General features: G+C 37.0%; 1 protein-coding gene across 1 annotated transcript in view; it reads left to right on the top strand.

Moving 5' to 3' along the window:
- Window positions 1-23,778, top strand: part of LOC308622696 (neurabin-1-like) — a 123,883-nt gene extending 100,105 nt beyond the window's left edge. The window contains exon 3 of the mRNA XM_081244297.1: window positions 23,368-23,778. Coding sequence (XP_081100423.1) covers window positions 23,368-23,418 — 51 coding nt within the window. The 3' untranslated portion in view covers window positions 23,419-23,778. The remainder of the gene's footprint in view (window positions 1-23,367) is intronic.
- Window positions 23,779-24,490: the final 712 nt, after the last annotated feature.

Raw genomic sequence — 24,490 nt, 5'->3', positions numbered from 1 at the left:
AATAACTCTTCATAAATGGTAGAGTTCTCATACTTTGTTCTTCTTCAAGATTGCCTTGTTTATTCTTGCCCTTTTTCATTTCAAAATAAATTTTAGAATCAGCTGGTCAATTTCCACATAGACTCTTCTATAATTTTAGATTGTGATTACATTGTATCCATGGAACAATCTGGGATAAATTGGTCCTTTAAGCCGTATAAATGCTATATCTCTTCATTTATCTAGGTTTTGTTAAATGTCTCAAAAACTTTTACAAAGTTATTTTTGGATATTTGTAAATATTCCTATTTAGCAAGGTTTCTGGTATACAAAATTAAAATAAAAATTAGTTGTATGTCTATATAGCAGCAACAAACAAAATAAGATTTTAAAAGATACAATGTGCAAAAACACTTATTCTAAATATATTTCAACATAAGGTTTAAATTTACCACCTTATTTTTGTGCTTTCTACTCTAAAAGTTTATGCTCTTTGATTCTACAAAGAAAGTAGTGCCCCGAGTACCCAGCAGTTGTTTGTACAGTTGTATCAATTATTCAGAATTAGGAAATATTCTAATTTGAGAAGTAACAAATGTTTGATTTTATATTGTTAATGGCATTAATATATTCTCTTACATATGCTTATTTAGTCCTTCTAGCAACCGTATGAATACAGCATTATGCCCTGTTTATAGCAGAGGAAACTTAAATGTAGTGATGTTAATTAGTTTGCCCATTTACACAGGGCTAGAAAGTTGTGAGTACCTTGATCTAAACCAGTTTGTGTCTAACACCAACATCCTATGTTTTCACTTTTAACATTTTCTCAGTAGCTCCTGAGGGCAGCAGAGTATTTCAGAATAGGATGGTAATTGATTATGGTAATGAGAAACCTGATTATGATAATGAGAAACCATCAAAAGACTAATTAATATTCATTTTATTTTGTTTCACTAAGCAAGAAAGAGGATAATACATTTTGGAAGATTTCCATTCAAAACATTAAAATCAAAGTTTAAGCCTGCTGAGCTTTATGATTGAAATTAATTCAAATCACTCTTTCCTATAGAAGTGAAAAATATAATGCATAAATATAATACTCATTAATGCTAGCTATTAAAAATATTTTATAGTTAAGAACTCTACTTTTCACATAAAGCTCAAATTTTTTTGAATTTTATTTTTTTTTAAACAGCAGGTTTTTATTAGTTATCTGTTTTATACATATTAGTGTATATATGTCAGTCCCAATCTCCCAATTCATCACACACACTGCCCCCCCACCACTTTCCCCCCTTGGTGTCCATACGTTTGTTCTCTACATCTGTGTCTCTATTTCTGCCCTGCAAACCAGTTCATCGGTGCCGTTTTTCTAGGTTCCACATATATGCGTTAATATACGATATTTGGTTTTTGCTTTCTGACTTACTTCAATCTGTATGACAGTCTCCAGGTCCATCCATGTCTCTGCAAATGGCACAATTTCGTTCCTTTTTATGGCTGAGTAATATTCCATTGTATATATGTACCACATCTTTATCCATTCCTCTGTCGATGGACATTTAGGTTGCTTCCATGTCCTGGCTATTGCAGATAGTGCTGCAATGAACATTGGGGTGCATGTATCTTTCGGAATTATGGGTTCCTCCGGGTATATGCCCAGTAGTGGGATTGCTGGGTCATATGATAATTCTATTTTTAGTTTTTTAAAGAACCTCCATACTGTTCTCCATAGTGGCTATATCAATTTGCATTCCCACCAACAGTGCAAGAGGGTTCCCTTTTGTCCACACCCTCTCTAACATTTGTTGTTTGTAGATTTTCTGATGATGCACATTCTAACTGGTGTGAGGTGATACCTCATTGTAGTTTTGAGTTGCATTTCTCTAATAATTAGTGATGTTGAGCAGCGTTTCATGTGCTTCTTGGCCATCTGTATGTCTTCTTTGGTGACATGTCTATTTAGGTCTTCTGCCCATTTTTGAATTGGGTTGTTTGTTTTTTTAATATTGAAAGCTCAATTTTTTAGGATGGAAAAATGTGGAACTTTGCTTATATTTATATATCTTTTCTCCTTCTGTCAGTGACTGCCACCTTGCCAAATCTGTGGGAGTTTTTTTTTTTTTTTTTTAATAAATTTATTTATTTATTTTTGGCTGTATCAGGCCTTCATTGTTGGGTCTTCGTTGCTGCGCTTGGGCTTTCTCTAGTTGCCATAAGTGGGAGCTACTCTTTTTTTTTTTAATTCTATTTATTTATTTTTGGCTGTGTTGGGTCTAAGTTGCGGTGCGCGGGCTTCTCATTGTGGTGGCTTCTCTTGTTGCAGAGCACGGCTCTAGGTGCCCAGGCTTCAGGAGTTGTGGCTCTCGGGCTCTGGAGCGCAGGCTCAGTAGTTGTGGCATGCGGGCTTAGTTGTTCCGCAGCATGTGGGATCTTCCTGGACCAGGGCTCGAACCCGTGTCCCCTGCATTGGCAGGAGGATTCTTAACCACTGTGCCACCAGGGAAGCCCTTTTTTTTTTTTTTGATAGGGGAAAGTTTTTTTTTTTTTACTTTTTATTTTATATTGGAGTATAGCCGATTAACAATGTTGTGATAGTTTCAGATGCACAGCAAAGGGACTCGGCTATACATATGCATGTTATGATCTGTAATCCTTTGAGATCTGTGAATTCATTGAACATTTTACTGGGATTTTATTGGTTTTGGAATCAAGAACTAAAAACTGAATATAGTTCACTATTCATATAACAAGATTTAAGGATGCTTAGTTTTTTAAAGTTCCTTTGGTGCTCATTAGATTTATTTCTGTTTGAAATAAATGAGTAGATGGAGGAAAAAAATTCAAACATTGCATATGGTTCCTGGAGGTATGTTTTAATAACAAAATCAAATGTGGTTAATGAAACCTTTCAGAAAATGATTTTATGAAAAACTTGCATTCTTTTAAATCAAGAGCAGTTTTTCCTCAATCTTAAATGTCAGTCATACTACTTTTTTCTTATTCTGTTTTCCACTTTTGTCTGTTTCTTTAAAATATTTCTTAGCTATGTGGAGATATGCCTGAGAGCTATCACCTACTTAGGTAAAGGTAAATAAAATGATAGCTGGAAAAACTCCATATTGTCTACCTTGAAGGCTAGGATGAAATAAAAGAAAAATAAGTAAATGCTGTTGTGATTTTTCTACAATATACTTGTAGTTCTTTTCATTAGACTATGGTGTAAGCAGTGTCTTTTACACTGAGGCTTGCAACCTGTTAGTGGGTCATGAAATAGATTTGAAGCATTGTAATCAGCATTTTATTTAATGAATAGTGTAGAATAGTATGGAAATTTAAATTTAAAAGTGAATATAAATTTAAGGGAATTTTAAATGGGACAAGTAGAATAGAAAAATCAGTATATCAATAAAGTTAAGTATTAATTCATGAAAATTTAGTGTCAGTTCCACAGATTTACAGATCTATCAAACAGTGTATGTCAGGATTTAGTCCAGGAAATAGAAACAACATGTGTTTCAAACAGGGAGATATTTAATGCAAGGGATTTAGGTGCTTATAAAAGGTTGTTCCTACTGGAATGACTTGCAGAGAGTATAGAACTGATCCACCTAAGAGCTGCTTGTATGTGAGGCTATTGCTGGAGCTGAGTTTGAGAACATACTCCCATAGCTGCAATCCAGTAATTAGGAAATCAGAATTAAACTGCTGCTGCTGTGGTCTCAGTTGCCTCTTGTCACCAGAAAATTGGAAAGTGCCACTACAAGCCCTGCTTATATATAGTAGAAAACCTCACATTTCCTTGTCTTTGTTTGAAGTTGAAACAGCCGAAAGGAAAATGGGCTGTGCTGCACTTTTGTTTTCATCATCTTGAATGAGTTGCTTGTATTTGTAGAACTAGTTCTCATCCAGAATTCTTTTTTTTTTAAACATCTTTATTGGAGTATAATTGCTTTACAATGGTGTGTTAGTTTCTGCTTTATAACAAAGTGAATCAGCTATACATATACATATATCCCCATATCTCCTCCCTCTTGGATCTCCCTCCCACCCTACCTATCCCACCCCTCTAGGTGGTCACAAAGCACCGAGCTGTCACAAAGCTCCCTGTGCTATGTGGCTGCTTCCCACTAGCTATCTATTTTACATTTGGTAGTGTATGTATGTCCATGCTACTCTCTCACTTTGTCCCAGCTTACCCTTCCCCCTCCCCGTGTCCTCAAGTCCATTCTCTACATCTGCATCTTTATTCCTGTCCTGCCCCTAGGTTCTTCAGAACCATTAAAAAAATTTTTTTAGATTCCATATATATGTGTTAGCATATGGTATTTGTTTTTCTCTCATCCAGAATTCTGAGTACAAGAGAAATGTTCTTAGTTTATCGACCTGTCCAGCTCTCAAGATGGAGGGTAGAAGGGCAGACGAGAGAATCAGTGAAAAATATCCAACTTGGTTTGCACCTTTGATTTCTCAAAACTCACATATGCTCTTCTACTCATGTGTAGGTTTCCAAACAACACCACTAGTAGCAAAAATGTGCAGCTGTCACTCCTACAAAGAATCGAGCTCACTTCTCCCTAAAAGGGGTTAGGATAAAGCCATTGTACCCAGTGAATGGATGCTGTTGTCCAGTAGATATGCATACTGAAGTATTTGTATGTTATCTGGGATTTGCTTTAAAATATTCTGGAAAAAAAAGTGGGAGGGAGAGACGAGGCAAGATTGGCAAAAATGTTGATGATTATTGAGACTGCATTATGGGTGCATAATGGTCCATTATTTCTCTCAATTTTGAACATGTTTGAAAATTACATAACTAGAAATTTTAAAAAGTATAAATGTAAATCTTTGCTCATAATTAACTTAAAAAATTGGTTCTTACGCTTGCGAAGAGTAACAGAAGCAATGAAACAAAGAAACTGAACCACAGTGATAAAGACCTGTACAAAGAAGAATATTGATTTTCCTCACTTTATGAATTTTCTTCAGTAGTGATTGCATTCATAAATATAAAGCATTGTCACTCTCATCTTCTTATTTTAAAATGAAAATGCTACCTGGAGTTATGATAATAATTAACACCCACATATGTTATGACCAAAAAGTGATTTCATATCTATCTGGTTGAATTAATATTAGAAGAGTTAAAGGTAGATGTGATGTATTACATCTGAAAAGTATTAAGTCCAGAGCTTCTGACTCTAAAATATCAGGTTTGCACCATATAGTATACTTAAGCTGTTATCAGTTATTAGCATCTTTGAATATGCTCTGTACATGCATTTTCTTCCCTTACCTCTTGTTGAGAATAGGGATCTGAAAAAAATGTGTGTGTGTGTGTGTGTGTGTGTATTTTAACGCTGTATTAATGTGAAAAGTAGATGTTGAGACTTCCAATTTCAACTCTGACATTTAAAGATCTTGGAGGTTGTCACTCTCATCCTTACAGCAAGAAAAAGCTGGACAAATTAAAAAATCCATGTCTCCCATCATAGAACTGAAGATACAGGGCAGACTACCACCCTGAAATCTGGAGAGATGGGTGCATCCAGAGGGTGTTAGCCAAGATCTGCCTACCCAGAGCAGAAGCTGCTGAAGCAGTGACATTTAAATGGTAATTTTGATAAATTGCCACAGGCTGAGTATGCACTAGTGAGGGTTAGAAACTCCTGGGGGCTCCAGGTTTAGTCCACATGTTCATGGGCCTTTCCTATAGGAATCCCATCAAGTTCTCACAGAAGATCTGAGACAGATCCCTTCATGGCTCTGACAGGAGGAGTGGACAAGTAATCTTCACAAAAGTACACCCAGGACCTTCTCCATAGAAAGCCTACTCTCTAGGGTGAAAGTCTTTATCAGAGCCTTGTCCTAGAGCCATGGGAGTAGGGCATTCCTCTCTAGTCTCCCATTGCCTTCCTGTCTCATCTAAGGAAGTAGGGGAAAAACTATTCAAGAAGAAACACTTGTAAAAGTCACAGGTCAGAGACAGGCCTGCTAAAAGCTGAAATTTAATCAGAATATTATAGAATGCTACCTCTCACCCACATTTTACCAGTACACCAACAGGTCTCCAGTATAATAACAGTGAATTACAGCTGAAAGAACTGCAAGACACAGAATCCCTCTGAGGAGGAGTCTGTAGGGAAGCCCAAAGTCAAGACAGAAGACAAAAACAAGGATATGAGAGGAATTTGATGCTGTTGGCATCTATGCTACAGTAAACACTAAACACAACCCCACGATGCCAGATGAACATAAATCCTCACACTGAAGGTCTGTTTACTTCAGTTTCTTTTTTCTAGTACAACATGCCTGCTTTCAACAAAAAATTACAAAGCATGCCAGAAGTCAAGAAAAAACAGTCTGAGGAGACAAAGCAATTATCAGAACCAGACTCAGATATGACACAGTTGTGAAGATTATCAGACAGGCAATTTAAAACAACTATGATTAATATGTAAAGGGCTATAATCGAAGAAGTAGACAACATGCAAGAATGGATGAGTTATATAAGAATGGAGATGGAAACTCTTAAGAAAGAATCAAAAGAAAACGCTAGGAATCAGAAACACTGTAAGAGAAATGAAGAATGCCTTTAATGGGTTCACCAGTAGACTTGACAGGGCTAAGGAAAGAATCAGTGAGTTTGAAGATGGGTCAATAGAAGTTTCCCAAATTGAAATGCAAAGACAAAAGAAAAAAAAGAGAACACTCAAGAACAGTTTTTAAAGGTGTTCCAGATCCACGATTGGAATGCCAGAGGAGGATAAAGAATGAAAACAGCAGAAAAAAGTGAATTGGTAATGGCCAAGACTTTCCAAAATTTACAACAGAAAACCACAGACCTAGGAAGCTTAGAAAAGACCAGGTAGCATCAACACCAAAACAATCAATCAAACAAACAAATGAAAAACAAAGACCAAAACCCCACACCTAGACACATCATATTCAAATGGCTGAAAACCAAAGGCAAAAAGAAAATCTTGAAATAAGCCAGAGGGGGAAAATACCTTACCTATGGAGGAGCCAAGGATAAGAAAGGTGGATGTTGAGCAAGGTTACACTTATTAAAGGCACATGTATTTATACTTTCAATTTAACAAGGGTGTTTTAAATGCCTGCTAAGTGTCATGTTTTATGAAAGGTGATGAGGCTAAATAAGACCTAATAACCCACTCTTCCCCAGGAGGTACCAAAAAAAGGGTAATAGGGGACTCGGGAAGAAAAGATAGCACTGACTGGGCGGGTCAGGAGCAGCTCTATGAATGATGGTGTTAAGCAGTTATTTTACTTCTTTCCTTTTGTTCGCAGTAGTTGACCCAAAACTTGACCATCATCATTTTCTTCATGTCTCTTTCAGTTTTCATCTGTCTCACACTCAGGTTATCTTGCCTTCTCTTTCACTGAGAAAATAGTAACAATGGAGAACGTAGGCCATCTTCATTTCCACCCTTTTCCTCAGGCCACATCCGGTTTTCACAAGGCACTCTGCATTCTCTGCAGAAATTGTTTAATGTGCTCTCTCCTCTCTATTTCTACAGTTACTGCCTCAATCCTTGCCTATCTTGCATGATTATTGTGATGATCCCTTCATTCTTCTCCACAATAGCATCTTTCCAGCATCCTATACATTTTCCATGAACCAGATTAATCATATCTCTCCCATGCTTAAACTCTTTTATGCTTCTCACTTTGCCTACAGAATAAAGGCTACCTCTTAGGCCTGTCTTTCAAGGACCTTCATATTCTGCCTCAAACTATATTTTGTGATTTGTGGGGGGAGATACCCCATGAAATATTTTCCAAACTTATTTGACAGAAACATCTATTTGATGTCTCCTGGGTCTCTTATGTTTTGCAGAGTACAGTTTGAGAAATGCTAGGACAATGAAGAATGTGAACTTTGGGGAATGGGAACAGGAGAGAAAAGCATGACTGAAGTCATCTTGGTAGTAATGCACATGGAGGCCAGCTGCATATGAGGTCATGACACATGTTAGTACATGATTCTCAAAATGCTGATTTCTTCTCCAAGAGTTTTAGGAGTGATCCTCTGTGTCTGTTTATAATCTGCAAAGACTGTCATGCAGAAAAATAGGAGGAAAAATCTTTCTGCTCTTAATCTCAGGAGAAAAAAGATTTTAACCATGTTTCTGGAAACTTGCGTTGGCAGAATTTAGTCTTGCAGACAGCTCAGTTTTATTTTATTTGTAGTTATATTTCACTTTAACAATGTGAGTGTAGGCTTATTTGGCAAATTTGAGAAGAATAATGCATTTTCATTTCTTATGAATTTTTGTGCTGCTTTTTTATAGCCTCCCTAAAATAGTATTTACATTTACATTGTCATCCTAAAATCTGAATGTATACCTGATAATGTTCCTTTCACAAAGCCTGTGGTTAATTATGTTTTTATTTGCAATTTCTTGTGACTGAAAACCTCTTGCTTTATTGGAATAGGGATAATTATTTATTGTTATGTCATTAAGGAGTACTTAATCACTATGAAGTGACTTATGACACATCAAAAATATTAATTATAGTTTGTTATTATATTGTATATTATGTTTTAGTTATTATGACAATTTTAAAATTCATTATTTCTTTAAACTAGTTTCAGTGAGACTTCCAGCACCTGGACTGGGGGGCCCTGACTGAGAGATTGACCACTCACACAGGGTGTTGCAAATGGGATCTTTAACACTTTACATAGGACCTTTTTATAGTAGTTAGAGGGCAAAATGCATGGCAAGTCATGTAGTTCATCCTTAGGAACAGAAGAGTATTTCTAGGCCTCACTCACAGGTGGGAGAGGGTCCTCATACCCATCTGGTTCCAGGTCTGGGTGTGGGAGAGTCTGTAGGTAACTGTGGGTGTGGCTGTTAGGGAGGGCAGGTGGCCAGGTGCCCTCTTACTGCCTGGGGAGTTCCCAGTCTAGTTGTGCATGAAATATGCCTATGCCTAAGCATCTGACTTGAGGATTATATCATAAGTAGTTTTTAAAATTAATTTTTATTGGAGTATAGTTGCTTTACAATGTTGTGTTAGTTTCTGCTGTACAGCAAAGTGAATCAGCTATATGTATACATATATCCCCTCTTTTTTGGATTTCCTTCCCATTTAGGTCACCACAGAGCACTGAGTAGAGCTCCCTGTGCTATACAATAGGTTCTCATTAGTTATCTGTTTCATACGTAGTAGTGTATATATGTCAGTCCCAATCTCCTATTCATCCCACACCCCCTTCCACCCATGGTATCCATACCTTTGTTCTCTACATCTGTGTCTCTATTTCTGCCCTGCAAATAAGTTCATCTGTATCATTTTTCTAGATTCCACATATAAGTGATATTATACGATACTTGTTTTTCTCTTTCTGACTTACTTCACTCTGTATGACAGTCTCTACGTCCACCCACGTCTCTGCAAATGGCACAATTTCATTCCTTTTTATGGCTGAGTAATATTCCATTGTATATATGTACCACATCTTCTTTATCCATTCCTCTGTCGATGGACACTTAGGTTGCTTCCATGTCCTGGCTATTGTAAATAGTGCTGCAGTGAACATTGGGGTGCATGTGTCTTTTGGAATTATGGGTTTCTCTGGGTGTATGCCCAGGAGTGGGATTGCTGGGTCATATGGTAGTTCTATTTTTAGTTTTTTAAGGAACCTCCACACTGTTCTCCATAGTGGTTGTACCAATTTACATTCCCACCAACAGTGTAAGAGGGTTCTCTTTTCTCCACACCCTCTCCAGCATTTATTGTTTTATTATAAGATTTTTTGATGATGGCCATTCTGACCGGTGTGAGGTGATACCTCATTGTAGTTTTGATTTGCATTTCTCTAATAATTAGTAATGTTGAGTGTCTTTTCATGTGTTTATTGGCCATCTGTATGTCTTGTTTGGAGAAATGTCTATTTAGTTCTTCTGCCCATTTTTGGATTGGGTTGTTTGTTTTTTTGATATTGAGCTGCATAAGCTGTTTGTACACTTTGGAGATTAATCCCTTGTCAGTTGCTTCATTTGCAAATATTTTCTCCCATTCTGAGGGTTGTCTTTTCGTCTTGTTTAAATGGTTTCCTTTGCTGTACAAAAGCTTTTAAATTTAATTAGGTCCCATTTGTTTATTTTTGTTTTCATTTTCATTACTCTAGGAGGTGGGTCAAAAAAGATCTTGCTGTGATTTATGTCAGAATGTTCTGCCTATGTTTTCCTCTAAGAGTTTTATAGTGTCCGGCCTTACATTTAGGTCTATTTATCTATTTATTTATTTATTTAGACTGCATTGGGTCTTTGTTGCGATGTGCGGGCTTCTCATTTGCGGTGGCTTCTTTTGTTGTGGAGCACGGGCTCTAGGTGTGTGGGCTTCAGTAGTTGTGGCATGTGGCCTCAGTAACTGTGGCTCATGGGCTCTAGAGCACAGGCTCAGTATTTGTGGTGCATGGGCTTCGTTGCTCTGTGGCATGTGGGATCTTCCCGGGCCAGGGCTCGAACCCATGTCCTCTGCATTGGTAGGCAGATTCTTAACCACTGTGCCACCAGGGAAGTCCTACATTTAGGTCTTTAATCCATTTTGAGTTTATTTTTTTGTATGGTGCTAGGGAGTGTTTTAATTTCATTCTTTTACATGTAGCTGTCCAATTTTCCCAGCACCGCTTATTGAAGAGACTGTCTTTTCTCCATTGTATGTTCTTGCCTCCTTTGTCATAGATTAGGTGACCATAGGTGTGTGGGTTTATCTCTGGGCTTCGTAGGATTATACCATAAGTATTGACTTTTCAGAAGATGTAAAATTAGGAGTGAAGAAGGAAGAAAAAGTGCTTAGGAAATCCATGTTACAGATGCATCATGGCGAAATTCTAAAATTTTGGCTTAAAATGCTGAAATCCCTACTTGTGCTACTACTTTTTTTGTGTGTTTGTGCTACTACTTTTTGAAACTGATAAATGCTCTATTAGAAGAGGCAGAGGGCGTCTCTTTAGATAGAAAACGTTTTACATCAAATGGATTTAAGAATGCTATTTTATGATCCTGTTTTTTGTGTTAAGGTATCTATACCACTTTTAGTTTCACCAAATAAAAATATCAAATTTTGGTAAAACCTGTTTCATTTATGAATCCTTGAAAAATGAACCATACACTGATTAATTTAAGTTTTAAATCATTTGCAGTATGTCAGTTTTCTTTACTATGTAATCTCTAAATATCTCTGCCTGTACAGCGTACCTGTTCCTAAGAAGTATATTATGGGAACCTCATGATGTCTTGATCTAAAGAAACTTCTTATTGATGTTGAATTTAGTCAATAGATTGTCTAATGTTATTTTCATGATCAAGACAAAGAAAAGATAAAGCTCCCAGAATACAATGCTTTTAGCATCATACACATGTTGAAATCAATTCCAAATAGTCCTAGACTTTTAGCTGATACCTCTCATTTTGGAATTATTATATTTCTGATACATATAAAATAATTTTTTGCTGGAAAAGTGTTCCATTAAGACAGATTTTAGGTATTCCATTTGCTGTACAATTTCTCTAACTTAGAACCATATTTTTAAAATGTTTTCCTTTCATAGCTAGAGACATGGAAATTTTGCTACTGTGAAGTCACAGTAACATGTATAAAAAATGAGACTGCTAAATTAAGTCTTTTCTTCCTTACTTTCTTTAAAACTATATTCTTGTATTCCTTTGTGATATTTTCATCATTTAAGGGAATGAGATTTCAAATTAAATTCTAGAGAGACTTAAATTCCCCTTGGGTTCTCTTTTATTGGAGGTATGTGTGTGCTTTGAGGTATTTAGTGGTGCCTCATTAGGATAATACAGGCAAAGTGGTAAGACTTACTTCTGCCTTGAATAATTGTGCTGAGAAAAAAGAGACCCACACCACTAAATAAATACCCTTGCTTGTACTTTCTATAAAATTAGAATACTTTGGACATTAATACATAAATACAGCACAAATGAATGGAAAACTTGTGAGTGATGTACTCCTCTAATAATAAACTGTTATAACATCATTTCCAAACTTGAACTTAACTTGCTACTTCCCACAGGCTGCCTCAACCCATTTGTTTGCTACTCCTTATTCTACTTTTTGCTTTAATAATTCTGCCTAGTTCTGTCCTTAGATACCTAAGCCTCTTATTCACTAATTTTCTTAGCTTTTGAAGCAATTCAGAGGTAAGATTTAGTGGCTTACTCTTTAGCCTTGGCCAAGATTTAAATTCCACTTATCTAAGAAGAAAAATAACACATTGGAAGTTCCCTGTTTCAAAAGTTGACTGAAAAGGAGAAACACCAAGCAAAGCCTTAGGCTAAGTGAGGAGGAAATGAGGCAGTTACTGTTTGTTGTTGTTTGTAGTTAATATCCGGTCCCTGTCTCCCAGGGGCTGTTCTAAATTGCTTCCTCTCTTCTCAAGTCTTGAAAGCCACACTTCATCCATCATTCTCACCTCCTAGTCACTGACAAGATTGAGGCCACCTGAAGTGAATTCCCTCTCCTTCCACCTTAACAGTTGCTCTTCCTCATCACTCGTGCTCTTTTTTCTTTCCACTGTATGAAATTCTCCTCTCCCATAGGAAGGTAATTGAAGTTTAAAAGAAAAAAATGTGAGCATTTTGCCCCTACGGTATTTGAAAGATAGAAATATAGTATCCATTTCCTTTTTTTAACTTGAAAGGTTCTAATGGGTCTAAAAGAGGAAAATAAATATCAAAATGGCTTGAAAACTGTAAAGGGCTGTACAATAAATAAGGTGTTATTTAACTATCTTTTTCCATTGTTTGTGCTTGGTATAATTTGATCCAATTTTTATTAGAGGAATAGATTTGGTTTAAAAGGATGTGGTAAAATTTGAGTGGATTCAGTAAAGAGCAAGGATGAAAAGAACAGAAAATAAGTCCTAAGAGTAAAATTGAAAAGGCTTGGGACTTTATTTGTCCTTATAAAATCAGGTAAGATGACTAACTCTTTCTAACTCCTTCAAGCATATGAAGTATTATTATATTGACATATACTATACTTGATATCTCTCCAAAAATCAAATGGAGAAAATGGCCTTAAATTGTGGCAACAGAGAATAGTTAAATTTCTGAATTAAGGTGTTAGTAGACACAGAAACAAGCTACTAAAGGAAAGTTTTAGATATTTTTCCTAAAAGCAGGTGATCTGATGACCTCTTGTATTCCCTATAACCCTTTGGACTCTTACTATTTTATACCATTGGAATTTGGAGCACCATATGATGTACTTCATTTTCTCTTCTGTTATATTTAAATTTTTCCTTAATATGCACATTTTCTAAGAGGATACTTTAAAAAAAATAAGAGGATACTTTTTTAAAGAGAAAAGGTGGCGGCCTACATGGGTAATAGTTGGACTGAGGCCTGAGGATTCTCTGCCATGGATTCCAGTTGCGGGGATATCAGCTGCTGTTTTATTTGCTACTGACTTCTCACCTCCTTCTTTTTCATACCAGTATGAAACTGCTTGTCTCTAAATAATCCATCATATTTGATTAAATTAGACCAGAAATAAAAGACCACGGATCCTCAGGAAAAAAAAAAAAAAAAAGCAAACATTCAGGTCTTCTTGACCCTGCAATTCCAAAATTATTTCTGAATGTTTATAACCAACTGGGTTGATGGAGTCTTTTTCCCTTGTTCCTTCTCAGAGAAACAATGACCTGCAGCCATCTGTGACCGCCAAGCTGAATGTATTGTGACATTTGTAATCGAAAGCTTTTTATATGTCTTGGTTTTGGTGCTGGCCCCTCTCCTGGATTTCTTGATTTCAACAATGGAGTAATTCAGGAGAGCAGAGAGGGGCCAGAGAGAGCCCTCCAGGTGCTGTGTAACACACACCATTGTTGGCAGCAGCTGAGAGCTATTTCACATTTACTTCCACTGGAGTTATAGTTGTTCCGGCCACAAGATTAAAGTCAACATGTCATCTTTTTGCATTATTTTTAAGGGCTTTTTTACTTCTGTAGTATAGATGAATAACTTGTATCAGTAGTGACTATTAAGTAAGTTTTTCAGAACAAATGTTTTATAGTACATTTTTTAGTTGTTGTGTACCATGTCAATTACAGAGGGCCATCAGTATATTGATAGTTTGTCTTCAGTGACATAGTCTCTAACTATCTTTTTCCAACTAACTGTAAACCTTTCTTTTTAAAATTTTGCTTCTTGAGCCACAGTCACTTCAGTTCTCCAGGACCTTTTTGTGCCTGTTTTGAATGACCTCATTGTTTATTCACAGTAAAGAATGTTTCTGATACTGCTTTGTTGTAAATATAGTTGAGTGCCCTTGTTGACATTCTTGTTGAGCCTGAAAAGTCTATTCTGAGTACACTTTCTCTTGGGCTCTACCTTTGCTGAAACTGAAGAAGGAGATTTTGAAGAATTTTCCCAATCTCTCTAGGCTATTTTAGCTGCCTTCAGTTTTCCTTTTGAATTTGCAGTAACTTTTGCCAGCATACTGATTCATTGGGGACCACTTTAACTTTTTGCATTGTGGTATGTGTAGATTTAAAAGGGACATATTGTTTAGGCCTTGGCAGTTGGAAGTAATCCATATAGAAGTTGTTTGACGATTTCTTAAGAAATGTATGCTGTATGCTAAATGTATACTTATACAAAATATAAGTATAAAGCCATGCTGGTTAATAAATATTTTCTGTTTTTTCTTAGATTACAGTTTTATTTGTAAGGTTAAATTAACATAAGACTATAGTTTTCCAGATTGAATATTTATTTTTAAAAGGAACAGCTGTAAATAGAATAAGAAAGAGGACTTTATTATGTTTTTAATTTCTCATCTAATTTTACATAAAACAAAATGTATATTAAATGGTAGTACAAAAAGGTCTAATGTAAAACATAATGTACAAATATTGATGCTTAATTTTCATTAACTAAAATGATAAAAATTCAGGAGCATTTTCCTACTTAATAGTTAGCATCCGTTAAATCTATTTTATGTCTTCTTGTATTATAACCCATTCATTAACTTATCATTTTAAGTGTTCATTCAAAAAATTTTGTGACTTGGTAGGGTTTTAAGATAAATAGGATAGTTTTTTCCTCAGAGCTAACTTGAGAAACTTGGATGTGAAAGATAAACAAATATTATGCAGGTACAATAATAGAAATATTAGTATAGTAACCTATTTTACATTAATTCTGCTTTTTAAGAAAACCTCTGGGATAAGCTTTTCCAGGGATTTCCAACTTGTGTGTGTATGATGGGTGATTTTAAGAGTTCTGCAAATCCCAGTATCGACTGTAGGTTGAATTCATAGTATATGACTCACATATGTATTGCTGTTTTCCAAATGGATGTAGAAGCAATCCTATTCAATGAATGTGAATTTATTTATACAGTTATCAAATTCACGGTAGCTTTTTGGTCATTATATGTCCTTTCAGTCACTGATGTCACAAGTGTATCCACTATCACATGATGGGTCTGTGCTCTGCTCTCTAGAAGTATAGATGGTTCAACTCATTTAGGTATATTGAAGATAGGAAAGATTTGGAGTGTAATCACAGAACTATATTTAGCCTAAAAAGATGTGTGATGGAGGAGAATGTTAAAAACAGCTACAATAAGCCTATATAAATAACTTAGGTTAGTACAGAAGCATGACATTTTAAAATGAGTACATTGGTCATTTTACATTAATCCACTATGGCTTCCTCTAGTGGCTTCCCATTGTATTTGGGATTTAATTCTAAGTCTTTACCGTGCATTGCCTGGAACTACGGTGACCATTTAATTTATCATTGAAGTCAGAACTCTTGAGAGTGAGAGAAGTGCTGTTACTAATTGCACCTGAAGAACAGGAATACCTAGCTCTGTCTTAGGCAAATTAGGATGTACGGTTACCTGAACACTGAGGCTCTACGGGTCCTGGCTCCCTGGTCCCTGGTCCCTGCTTGTCCTTCCCACCTCATCTACCACTTTTCCTCATCTTCCACACTGGCCTTTCTTCTCTTCCTTGACTAGTCTAGGTTTGTACTTGCCTTAGAGCCTTTATACTTTCTCTTCCTCTGCCTGAAACACTTTGCCAGGTCTTACATGGCTAGTTTCTTGTTATTCAGGTCTTAGCACAAATATCATTTCATTGCTGAGGACTTCCCTATCCATCCAACTATGTCCATCCATCTAAATGAGCCCTTCTGTTTCCTAGCTCACCACCCTTTGTTTTTCATGGCATTTTACACCATCTGAAATTTTGTGTTTGTGTATTGAATTACTTATTTGTCTGTCTTTCCCCATAAAATAAAGAGCAGGGATGGTGTTTATCTTGTTCATTACCATACTTCCAGTGCTTAGAACAGTGCCTGGTATGTAAGGTTCAAAAGTATTTGTTGAATGAATAAAAAGCAAGTTAATAATTACAGCTTAAATGATCCATTCTGATGAATTATATCTATCATGGTTGTAAACAGAATTTATTTGGGGGAAAAGAACTTTGGTATAGGAGGCAGAAGGGACTATTTTCTTGGATTACCTTAGGTCTTCACTGACTGTTCTTCCCTCCCTGTTGCTCAAATCTGGTAAGTGGAGGTCACATCTGCATTGCCCATCTCACCATTATAAGATACATGTTTGGGAAAGGAATAAATGTTAGCGGGCTTTTATACTTAGAAGGCATTACTATACATTTTCGACTTCACTCCCACTGTTTTTTGTTTGCTGTTTTCCAACTTCCCAGTTTCTATTGAGGCCTCCAGGCTGGAAACCTTAGACACAGTCTTAACTCTACCGACTCTTTTGTTCTTGACATGGAGTTATGCCCTAAGCTCTACTAATTCTTCCTTTGGGTGTTTATCGCCACCACTTAGCACCGGACTCTAGTACTGCCTCGTCACTTTTTCCTAGATTACTGTGATAATATTGAACATGTTCTTTTTCTTTTTCCCATCTGGCTCACCAAAGGCAGGTTAATCTTCCTTAAAAGATGTTTTCCAATAACCTTCAGTGATCCCTGTAGCCTATTTAAAAACATCCACATTTCTAAGACTTGCCTTTGGGATTTTCTACAGTCAGCTGGAGTTGATTTCTGCCTCATGTCCATCTCCTTGGATTCTTAGTAATACACTTATTTCTGTGGTTTTTCCCCACTTGAGTGCCCTTCTACTCAACTACCTTATCCTCCAGGAAGCCTTTCCTGACAATACAACCCACATGTAATCTCAGCATACTTAAAAAACTTCTTGCACTTGTTTTCTGTTACAAAACATTGTACCTATTCTTGCTTCCATTTATTGAGTACCTACCATATGCCAGGAATAATATTCCAAATGTTTTACTTAATAATTACAAAAATCAACACAAAGCAACCCAAAAAGGTATTAATGCAGTTATTTGCTAACTTGTTATTTAACTGTTGTATATAAATGTGATTTCATACTAAAAAATTGAAATGCTTTCAGAAGGCAATACCCATGTCTCATACTTCTTCACTTGCACATATTAGAGATATTAAGTTCTCACTTACACTTGTTAAAATTGCATATATGTTTTATATTTCCTAAAGGCTGACTTTTCTTATCGTTGGGCACACTTGATACTTAACGAATTTGTGTGCTGAAGAACTTTAATGGTCCAAGAAGTTCTTATCTAAACAATTAAACTGGAATGACAGAAGTTCAGTGAATTTGCTAATTCCCTTGTAATCATTCATTATCCAGGAACAAGTTTATGACCATGGATTTATGTGGTATTCACCCTCCACAACCCCCCAGATCAACACACTGGGTTATGGTCATGCAAAGATAATTTCAGTACAACAGTGGAATACTTAGAGCAGCAGAGTGGGTTTTTTTTCTTTCTTTTAATACTGGTTGCTTCAAACCCTGGAGCTCACAGTAGTCTGAGGTTAATGAAGTGTTGCATTCTTATTAATCATAGTGAGCTTATGATGTTGCAAAATACAGGTTTTTCTTGCCATATGACTTTTTCCCCTGCCTTATGATTTTGCTGCATTTTTCAGTTTGTGAATACTGCATGCATTGTATTACCATATTCCCAGAAGTTGCTTAATGATAGCCAAGTTAGTCTGAAGTAATACTAATGGCATTTACAGCTGTATATAATATCATTCACCTCATGAAACTTATCACCGGTCTGTTTAAAACAGATATTTTAACTAGTATATTTTTGCAGGTATTTGCTTCAACAGCAGCTCTTAAGAAAAATTGAATTTTTACACTTTTGAATCTTGAAAAGGCCAAAATCTAAGTCAGATATTTATGTGTGGCTGTTTGCTATGTAATTCAGCCAGGGCAGTTCTAAAAATAATCAGACACACCATTGTTAGAATTTGTGAGACAACTTCAGATTACATATAAAGTTGATTAAATTATCAATATGATTTACTAAGCTTAAATGTTGAATTTAGTTCTTTCTCTTTGTGACACACTATTTGTTTGGAGACTTCACTTAGAGAAGAAAAGGAGGAATTTATGACTTCATCAAGAGCCTCATTAGGAAATGTGTTTGGCTTTCATGCTGAGCTTTTTCTTTTTTTCTACTGTCGTCTGTTCCCAAGAAATTCAGTCTTTGCACTCACATAATTTAGGGGATTTCAAATACTACATCATTCAGCCACAGCTGTTTTAGATATGCCACAAACTGTAGTTGTATGAAATTGATCTTTTTCTGAATATGGTGAAAAGCAAAGAATACTGAAAAGAAAACAAAACGGAAAATTTAAACTGTCTCCATAGTAATGAAATAATCCATTCAGCCAAAATGCTATAGATTAGTAAGTAACTACCTTGCTTTTAATGTAGCATCAAATACTGGTGGTTTGTTTCTCATTTAGTGCAGATGTGGAATATTCTACATCTCTAGGGTGGTTTATAAGATGTTATAGTTATGGTAGAGAGGTTTAATATGGGTTCCCTCCATGAACTTGAGGCATTTTTCCCAACAAGGAACTGGAAGGTGAATTTTATGTACATTAAAGAAATAAATACAGTTAGCTTGTACAACCTCTAAAACTTGGAAAACCTGTGTTTTATTTTTTTCTAATCCTTTCTGAGCTCATTTGTTAATAACCCTCTTTTTTACTTACTCATTTTTATCCCTTCCACTTACCCAATTTACTACTTGGAATAATTTTCTGTGTAACAGAATCCATTTGATTCCTTCTTCCTGTACCTTTTCAGTATAGTATTGAAGAGAAATTAATTATATTGAACAATTCATCTTAAATTCATTTCATCTACCTCCCCTCTAAGCATCTACTTTTCTTCTCATTGAGAACTTTAGTTATGGGAAGTAGGTCAGGATTTGGAAAGGCCTTTGTTCTTAATAATTGGGGTGACCATATTTGCCAATTAGGGAGATATATAGAGTAATGGTTATAAACCTGTCTGAATACTAGAGATTCATGGAGAACATTGGAAACATGTATTTTCAAGTTTGACCTAGAGATTCTGACTTAGTAAGCCCTAAGTGGCCCTGTGAATAAGTGCTAGAAATAATCGACAACAGTGTTGTTCTTTAGTCACCTTAAATGATACTTCAAGAATTGGTTTTAAAAGAAAAAAAAAGAGCATTTTTTCCTGTGTAGATTTACCTCCAGAAAGTTTTTTGGTTTTTTTTTTTTTTTTTTGGCTGTGTTGGGTCTTCATTGCTCCACGCAGGCTTTCTCTAGCTGTGGCGAGCGGGGGCTACACTTCGTTGCAGTGTGCGGGCTTCTCATTGCAGTGGCTTCTCTTGTTGAGGAGCATGGGCTCTAGGTGTGTGGGCTTCAGTGGTTGAAGCACGTGGGCTCAGTAGTTGTGGTGTGTGGGCTTCAGTAGCTGCGGCTTGCAGGCTCTAGAGCGCAGGCTCAGTAGTTGTGGCTCACAGGCTTAGTTGCCCCACAGCATGTGGGATCTTCCCAGACCAGGGATCGAACCTGTGTCCCCTGCATTGGCAGGTGGATTCTTAACCACTGCGCCACCAGGGAAGTCCCCAGAAAATATTATCTTTAGCTGGACTGTTTAGTTGACCTTTAAGTAAAGAAGAATGGGTTAGGCTAAATTAAAGTAATTAATTGGACTATTAATGGATTCATTACTAGGTGTTAGGTGTTATGCTGGGTAGGGTAGAAAATACAAAAAATTATAAGATGTTTTTCCTAGAAAAAGAAATATATATATATACATATCAGAAGATATATATACTTGGGCTGGAGATGGAAACAGTCTAGTAAAGAAGACTTCTTAGGGGAGAATGTAAAATGAGAAGAAAAGAGGGCCTGCGTGGAGTCCTCAGGAATATTGTCTTTAGCCTTTAAAGGGGAAAGGGTCTGAAAGAGAGACTGTGAAGCAGCTGCTAGAAAAGTGGGAGGAAGACAGGGATGGTGTCTCATGGCAGCAAGGAGGGAATAGTCAAATGTGTTGAAGCTGCCATAAAAGGTCAAGTAAAATGAGGACTAGAAAATAGGCTTTACCAAAGTAAAAAGGATGGGGGGCAGTGAGGGGTGGGGTGGAAGGTTCTCATATCAAAGAGGTATTTTTCCAGCTTTAGTTATTCATGTATCATCTCTGTGTTTTTTTTTAATTTCTAAGCACCATCCTAATTACTGTTCATTCTTTTTCTTCTTTACTTTTATAGGTGATATTGCATGGTTAAAAATAATTAAAATTTTATAAAAAGGTATATTTAAGACTCACTTTCACAATCATCCCAGGCTTCTTCTACCCCTAACCCTCACTCCTTTTAAACGACCATCCTGATTAGTTTTTTGTTTATCCTTTTGTGTTTCTTTTTACGAAGTCCCAGAGAAATCTATCACAGTAGCTTTTTAGTCTTTATTAAAATCCCACTCTCTCCAAAGTACAAGAGAATAACAGAATAGTAAGGGGCTCTAGGTTCTCAGCTCAGAATTCAGAGAGCTGTGAGCCAGTCTGCTCTGTGACCATATGATTAAACTGCCCAAGCATAACCCCAAACAGACTATGACCTGAGCACTAAAGGTAGTCCTAAATATATTACTACTTCATCTTTCTATATCTGTTAATTCTAGAACGTAAGCAGTTGGCATTTTGTGTGAGGTTGAGCATGACAGAACTTTATGTACATTAAGTGTGGCCTTTAAGGACAAAAACTTCTGTGATGTATTAACCCCACAAAATAAGTTTGCAGCTCAATAACTCCACCACTCAGCCTTAAATTTGGATTTTATTTTGTTTCCTTCATTCTGAGTGTGTACTGGGTCCTTTTGAGATTGAGATCCAGACCTTGGATCCTGATCCAGACCGCCTTCTAGCCCTTTTGCTTTTGTCCTGAAAGAGTGAGAGGGGATATAGGAACATCAAGGAGTTTCTGAAAAACGTGTGACAGATGTTTTGCCTCTGGTGTTGGCAGGGGTTAAGGTGTGGGAGAATCTACAGTCTGAGGAGGGTCTAGCAGACATTTTGGAAATGGTCCTGGAGATGGAAAAAATCCAGGATATAGACCGATGATCCTCTAAAATCTACCGTTCTCGAATCTCCAACACAGTACAGGGCACAAGTCTGAGTCTAAAACGTTAGCTTTGTAAGTGCTTTAGTGCCTTCAGGCCTAATTGGGTTAAAGCTCAGCTTCTATATGTCCAGGCTTACTTAAGAAACTGCAGTCCAAGGATCTGAGTTCTTGCTGCGCAAATAAGTGTCTGTGTAGGCTGAATATCCCACACTGGGAACCTCTGATAGTGGGAGTTCCAGGCAGCCATGCAGTTTGGCAAGGAGGTGGGGCAGAGTTGGGGATTTATATAAATTGGCTTTATTATGGAGGAGGGATTAAGGTATACATTAGGAATTGAACTTGAACACTAACTAATTAAGACCAGATATATAAAAGAAAGATGAAGTGGTCATGACCCATGGTCACCCAAGCCATGCCCCCATCACCAGTGCCCAATGAGAGGGTCCTTCATAAGTAGTACTGAAAACGGAGAGCAGGTGTTTATAGAAATTAGGTACTGGAATCACTCAGTTCTGTACCACAGTTAAAGAGATAAGGTCAAGAGCTCCCAAACTGTCACCACAAGTTATAATTAGATTTAGATGCTGGCATCATCTAAGAGTGGTTTTGCAACTTCAGAAAGGTGGCTCTTTTACCTCATCCAAACTTCATTGGGTCAGATTATTCCAATTTAGATACAACTTTAACATAATAAACTTGTACCATGTGGCAGCAAGCTCATACATACATCACCTAACTGTACGTTCACCAGATGAGGCCTCTTAGTGAATATAAATACTCCATTAATCCCAGTGGAATTCAGACTATGAATGTACAGTGGTTAGGCCAGAGATACTCCTAGTTTATGGGGCAGATGACACAGGGAAGTTGGGAGCCAGTAGTAGTGGCCGGGGTATGGAGTGGTGATGGGGAGCACAGACAGAAACTTTACCTTCAGCTTTAAATATATTATGTATATCGAGATATAAATTTATTGCAACAGAATCCTATTATAACATGCAGTTTAGAAAAATCGTTTGCATTGTAAAGGCAGCCCTACGTTCTGACATTGAAAACACCTGGACAAACAAAACACCTGGAATTTTCTGGCGTTCTTGTCTTCCTGGGCTTGTGCTAGGCTCAATGCAGTGCCACCAATGGGAAGTTCTCTATGGAAATCTATAGGAAGTTTTAAACATGTGTGAGCTAACATCTATAAAAAATTAAGTAGGGCTTCCCTGGTGCCGCAGTGGTTGAGAGTCTGCCTGCCGATGCAGGGGACACGGGTTCGTGCCCCGGTCCGGGAGGATCCCACATGCCGCGGAGCGGCTGGGCTCGTGAGCCATGGCCGCTGAGCCTGCATGTCCAGAGCCTGTGCTCCGCAACGGGAAAGACCACAGCAGTGAGAGGCCCGCGTACCGCAAAAAAAAAAAAAAATTAAGTAGTTGGGCAAAAATTCCTTCAGTGATATTGTCATAACTGAAGTTTGGAATGTTATCAGTTATGTGATAAAGTAATTTAAAAAATTACCACAGGCCTTTAAAAATGAGTTGTCATCATTCTTTGAATGGCATTAATAAGCTGTGGCTTTGTCTCTATTAGCAACATGATGCAGGGTAATGTCACTGTTACCCAAAATACAACAAAGCTTTATTAATACAGAGCACTGTACCTGAAAATGGCTTGTAAATTACAGTGTTCTTAAAATAAAAACAGTGATATACTAGGCTAGTGAATATAGAATTTTCTTAAAATACTTTAGTGATTTGAACAAACCTGGATTACCACGAGAAGATGCTATACTAGGGGCCCAAATTCTTTTTAAATTAAACCATCAAGGCAGTTTAATTGAAGAGAGTCTCATTATCTTGTATCCTCTGGAAATTGTTTTGGTTCTCATTTTTCTTTGACAAGAGCAATTGTGTATATCCTGAAGATAGAAGAGATCCTCCTTTGCACAGCTGACAGGTGCCTGGAGTCCGGGGAATGAATTCAGTGACCTTTCAGGGTGAGTGGAGCAATCCGCCTCACACTTCGTCTGTTATTGTACAGATTCAGAAACCAGTGTCTTCAGATTCAAATTCTCGCCCTTGTTTTTATGAAAAGCACATGACAATTAACACTTGAGAGGGCATAAGAAGGGAATTGCAAACCCCAGCTTCCCCAGGCCCCTATGTGTTGGTGTGAAAGAGAACCGAGCATGTTCTTTGCACGTCCTTCTTGCTCCTACAGATGGAAGCAGCTCAGCTCATAGATGAGTGATTTTTCTCCCATTCAGCTATGATTGTCATAGTACAATTATAAAATGATATCTTGACCCTTCTTTTTGCTTCCAGCAGAGCCACTAAATGTTTTAAAGAAAAATATCCACAACAGGCTTTGCTGTCAGAGAGCACTTATATCTGTTTCTCCTTTATGAAAGGGGGAGTGTTGCTTGGTAGCGGGAGTGGCTGTGGGTGTTTGGATGGCAGATGGGGGATGGCAGGGCTGCAGCTGCAGTCTTGCAAATATTGTTAAAATAAACTTCCATTGCAAATTGACTGGTCAAATAGAGTGTCGTTGTGATGAAGCAGAGTTGAAAGTTTAATCTGAAAAAGAGCAAAAGCATTTATCTGAGCCATGGAAACTTTTACGCTGAGCAGTGTGGATGTGGTCTCTTGGCAGAGAATTGGTGGGCTGTGACCCTAAGATGCCTCTAGGGGATGATTGGAAAAACTGTCACTGATAGAGTATTTTGATGAAAGAGAAAGCAATTCAATTATTTACTTTAAGAAGGTTTCATTCCACAAACTAATCTTGTACAACTCTGTAATATGTGTCTTACTCAGTTAAAAGTACATTTACCTGTATCACAGATTCTCATGTGTGCATAAGACTTTGTATGTGGTGAGTTTGCATATTAGATGTTACTTTGGCCTGCACTGTACCCTACAATCACAGTTTTCTTAAAACTGCAGTAGAGCCAAATGAATAAATGGATGGTGATTTTCAAGAGTTGTGGAAATTTATGGAGATTTGTCTTTCAGTTTAGTTGAGT

Source organism: Mesoplodon bidens (assembly GCF_964165515.1).
Source record: "Mesoplodon bidens genome assembly, chromosome: 9".
NCBI lineage: Eukaryota > Metazoa > Chordata > Mammalia > Artiodactyla > Ziphiidae > Mesoplodon > Mesoplodon bidens.
The sequence above is the reverse complement of the archived record's forward strand: the minus strand, read 5'-3'. Positions and strand labels throughout refer to the sequence as shown.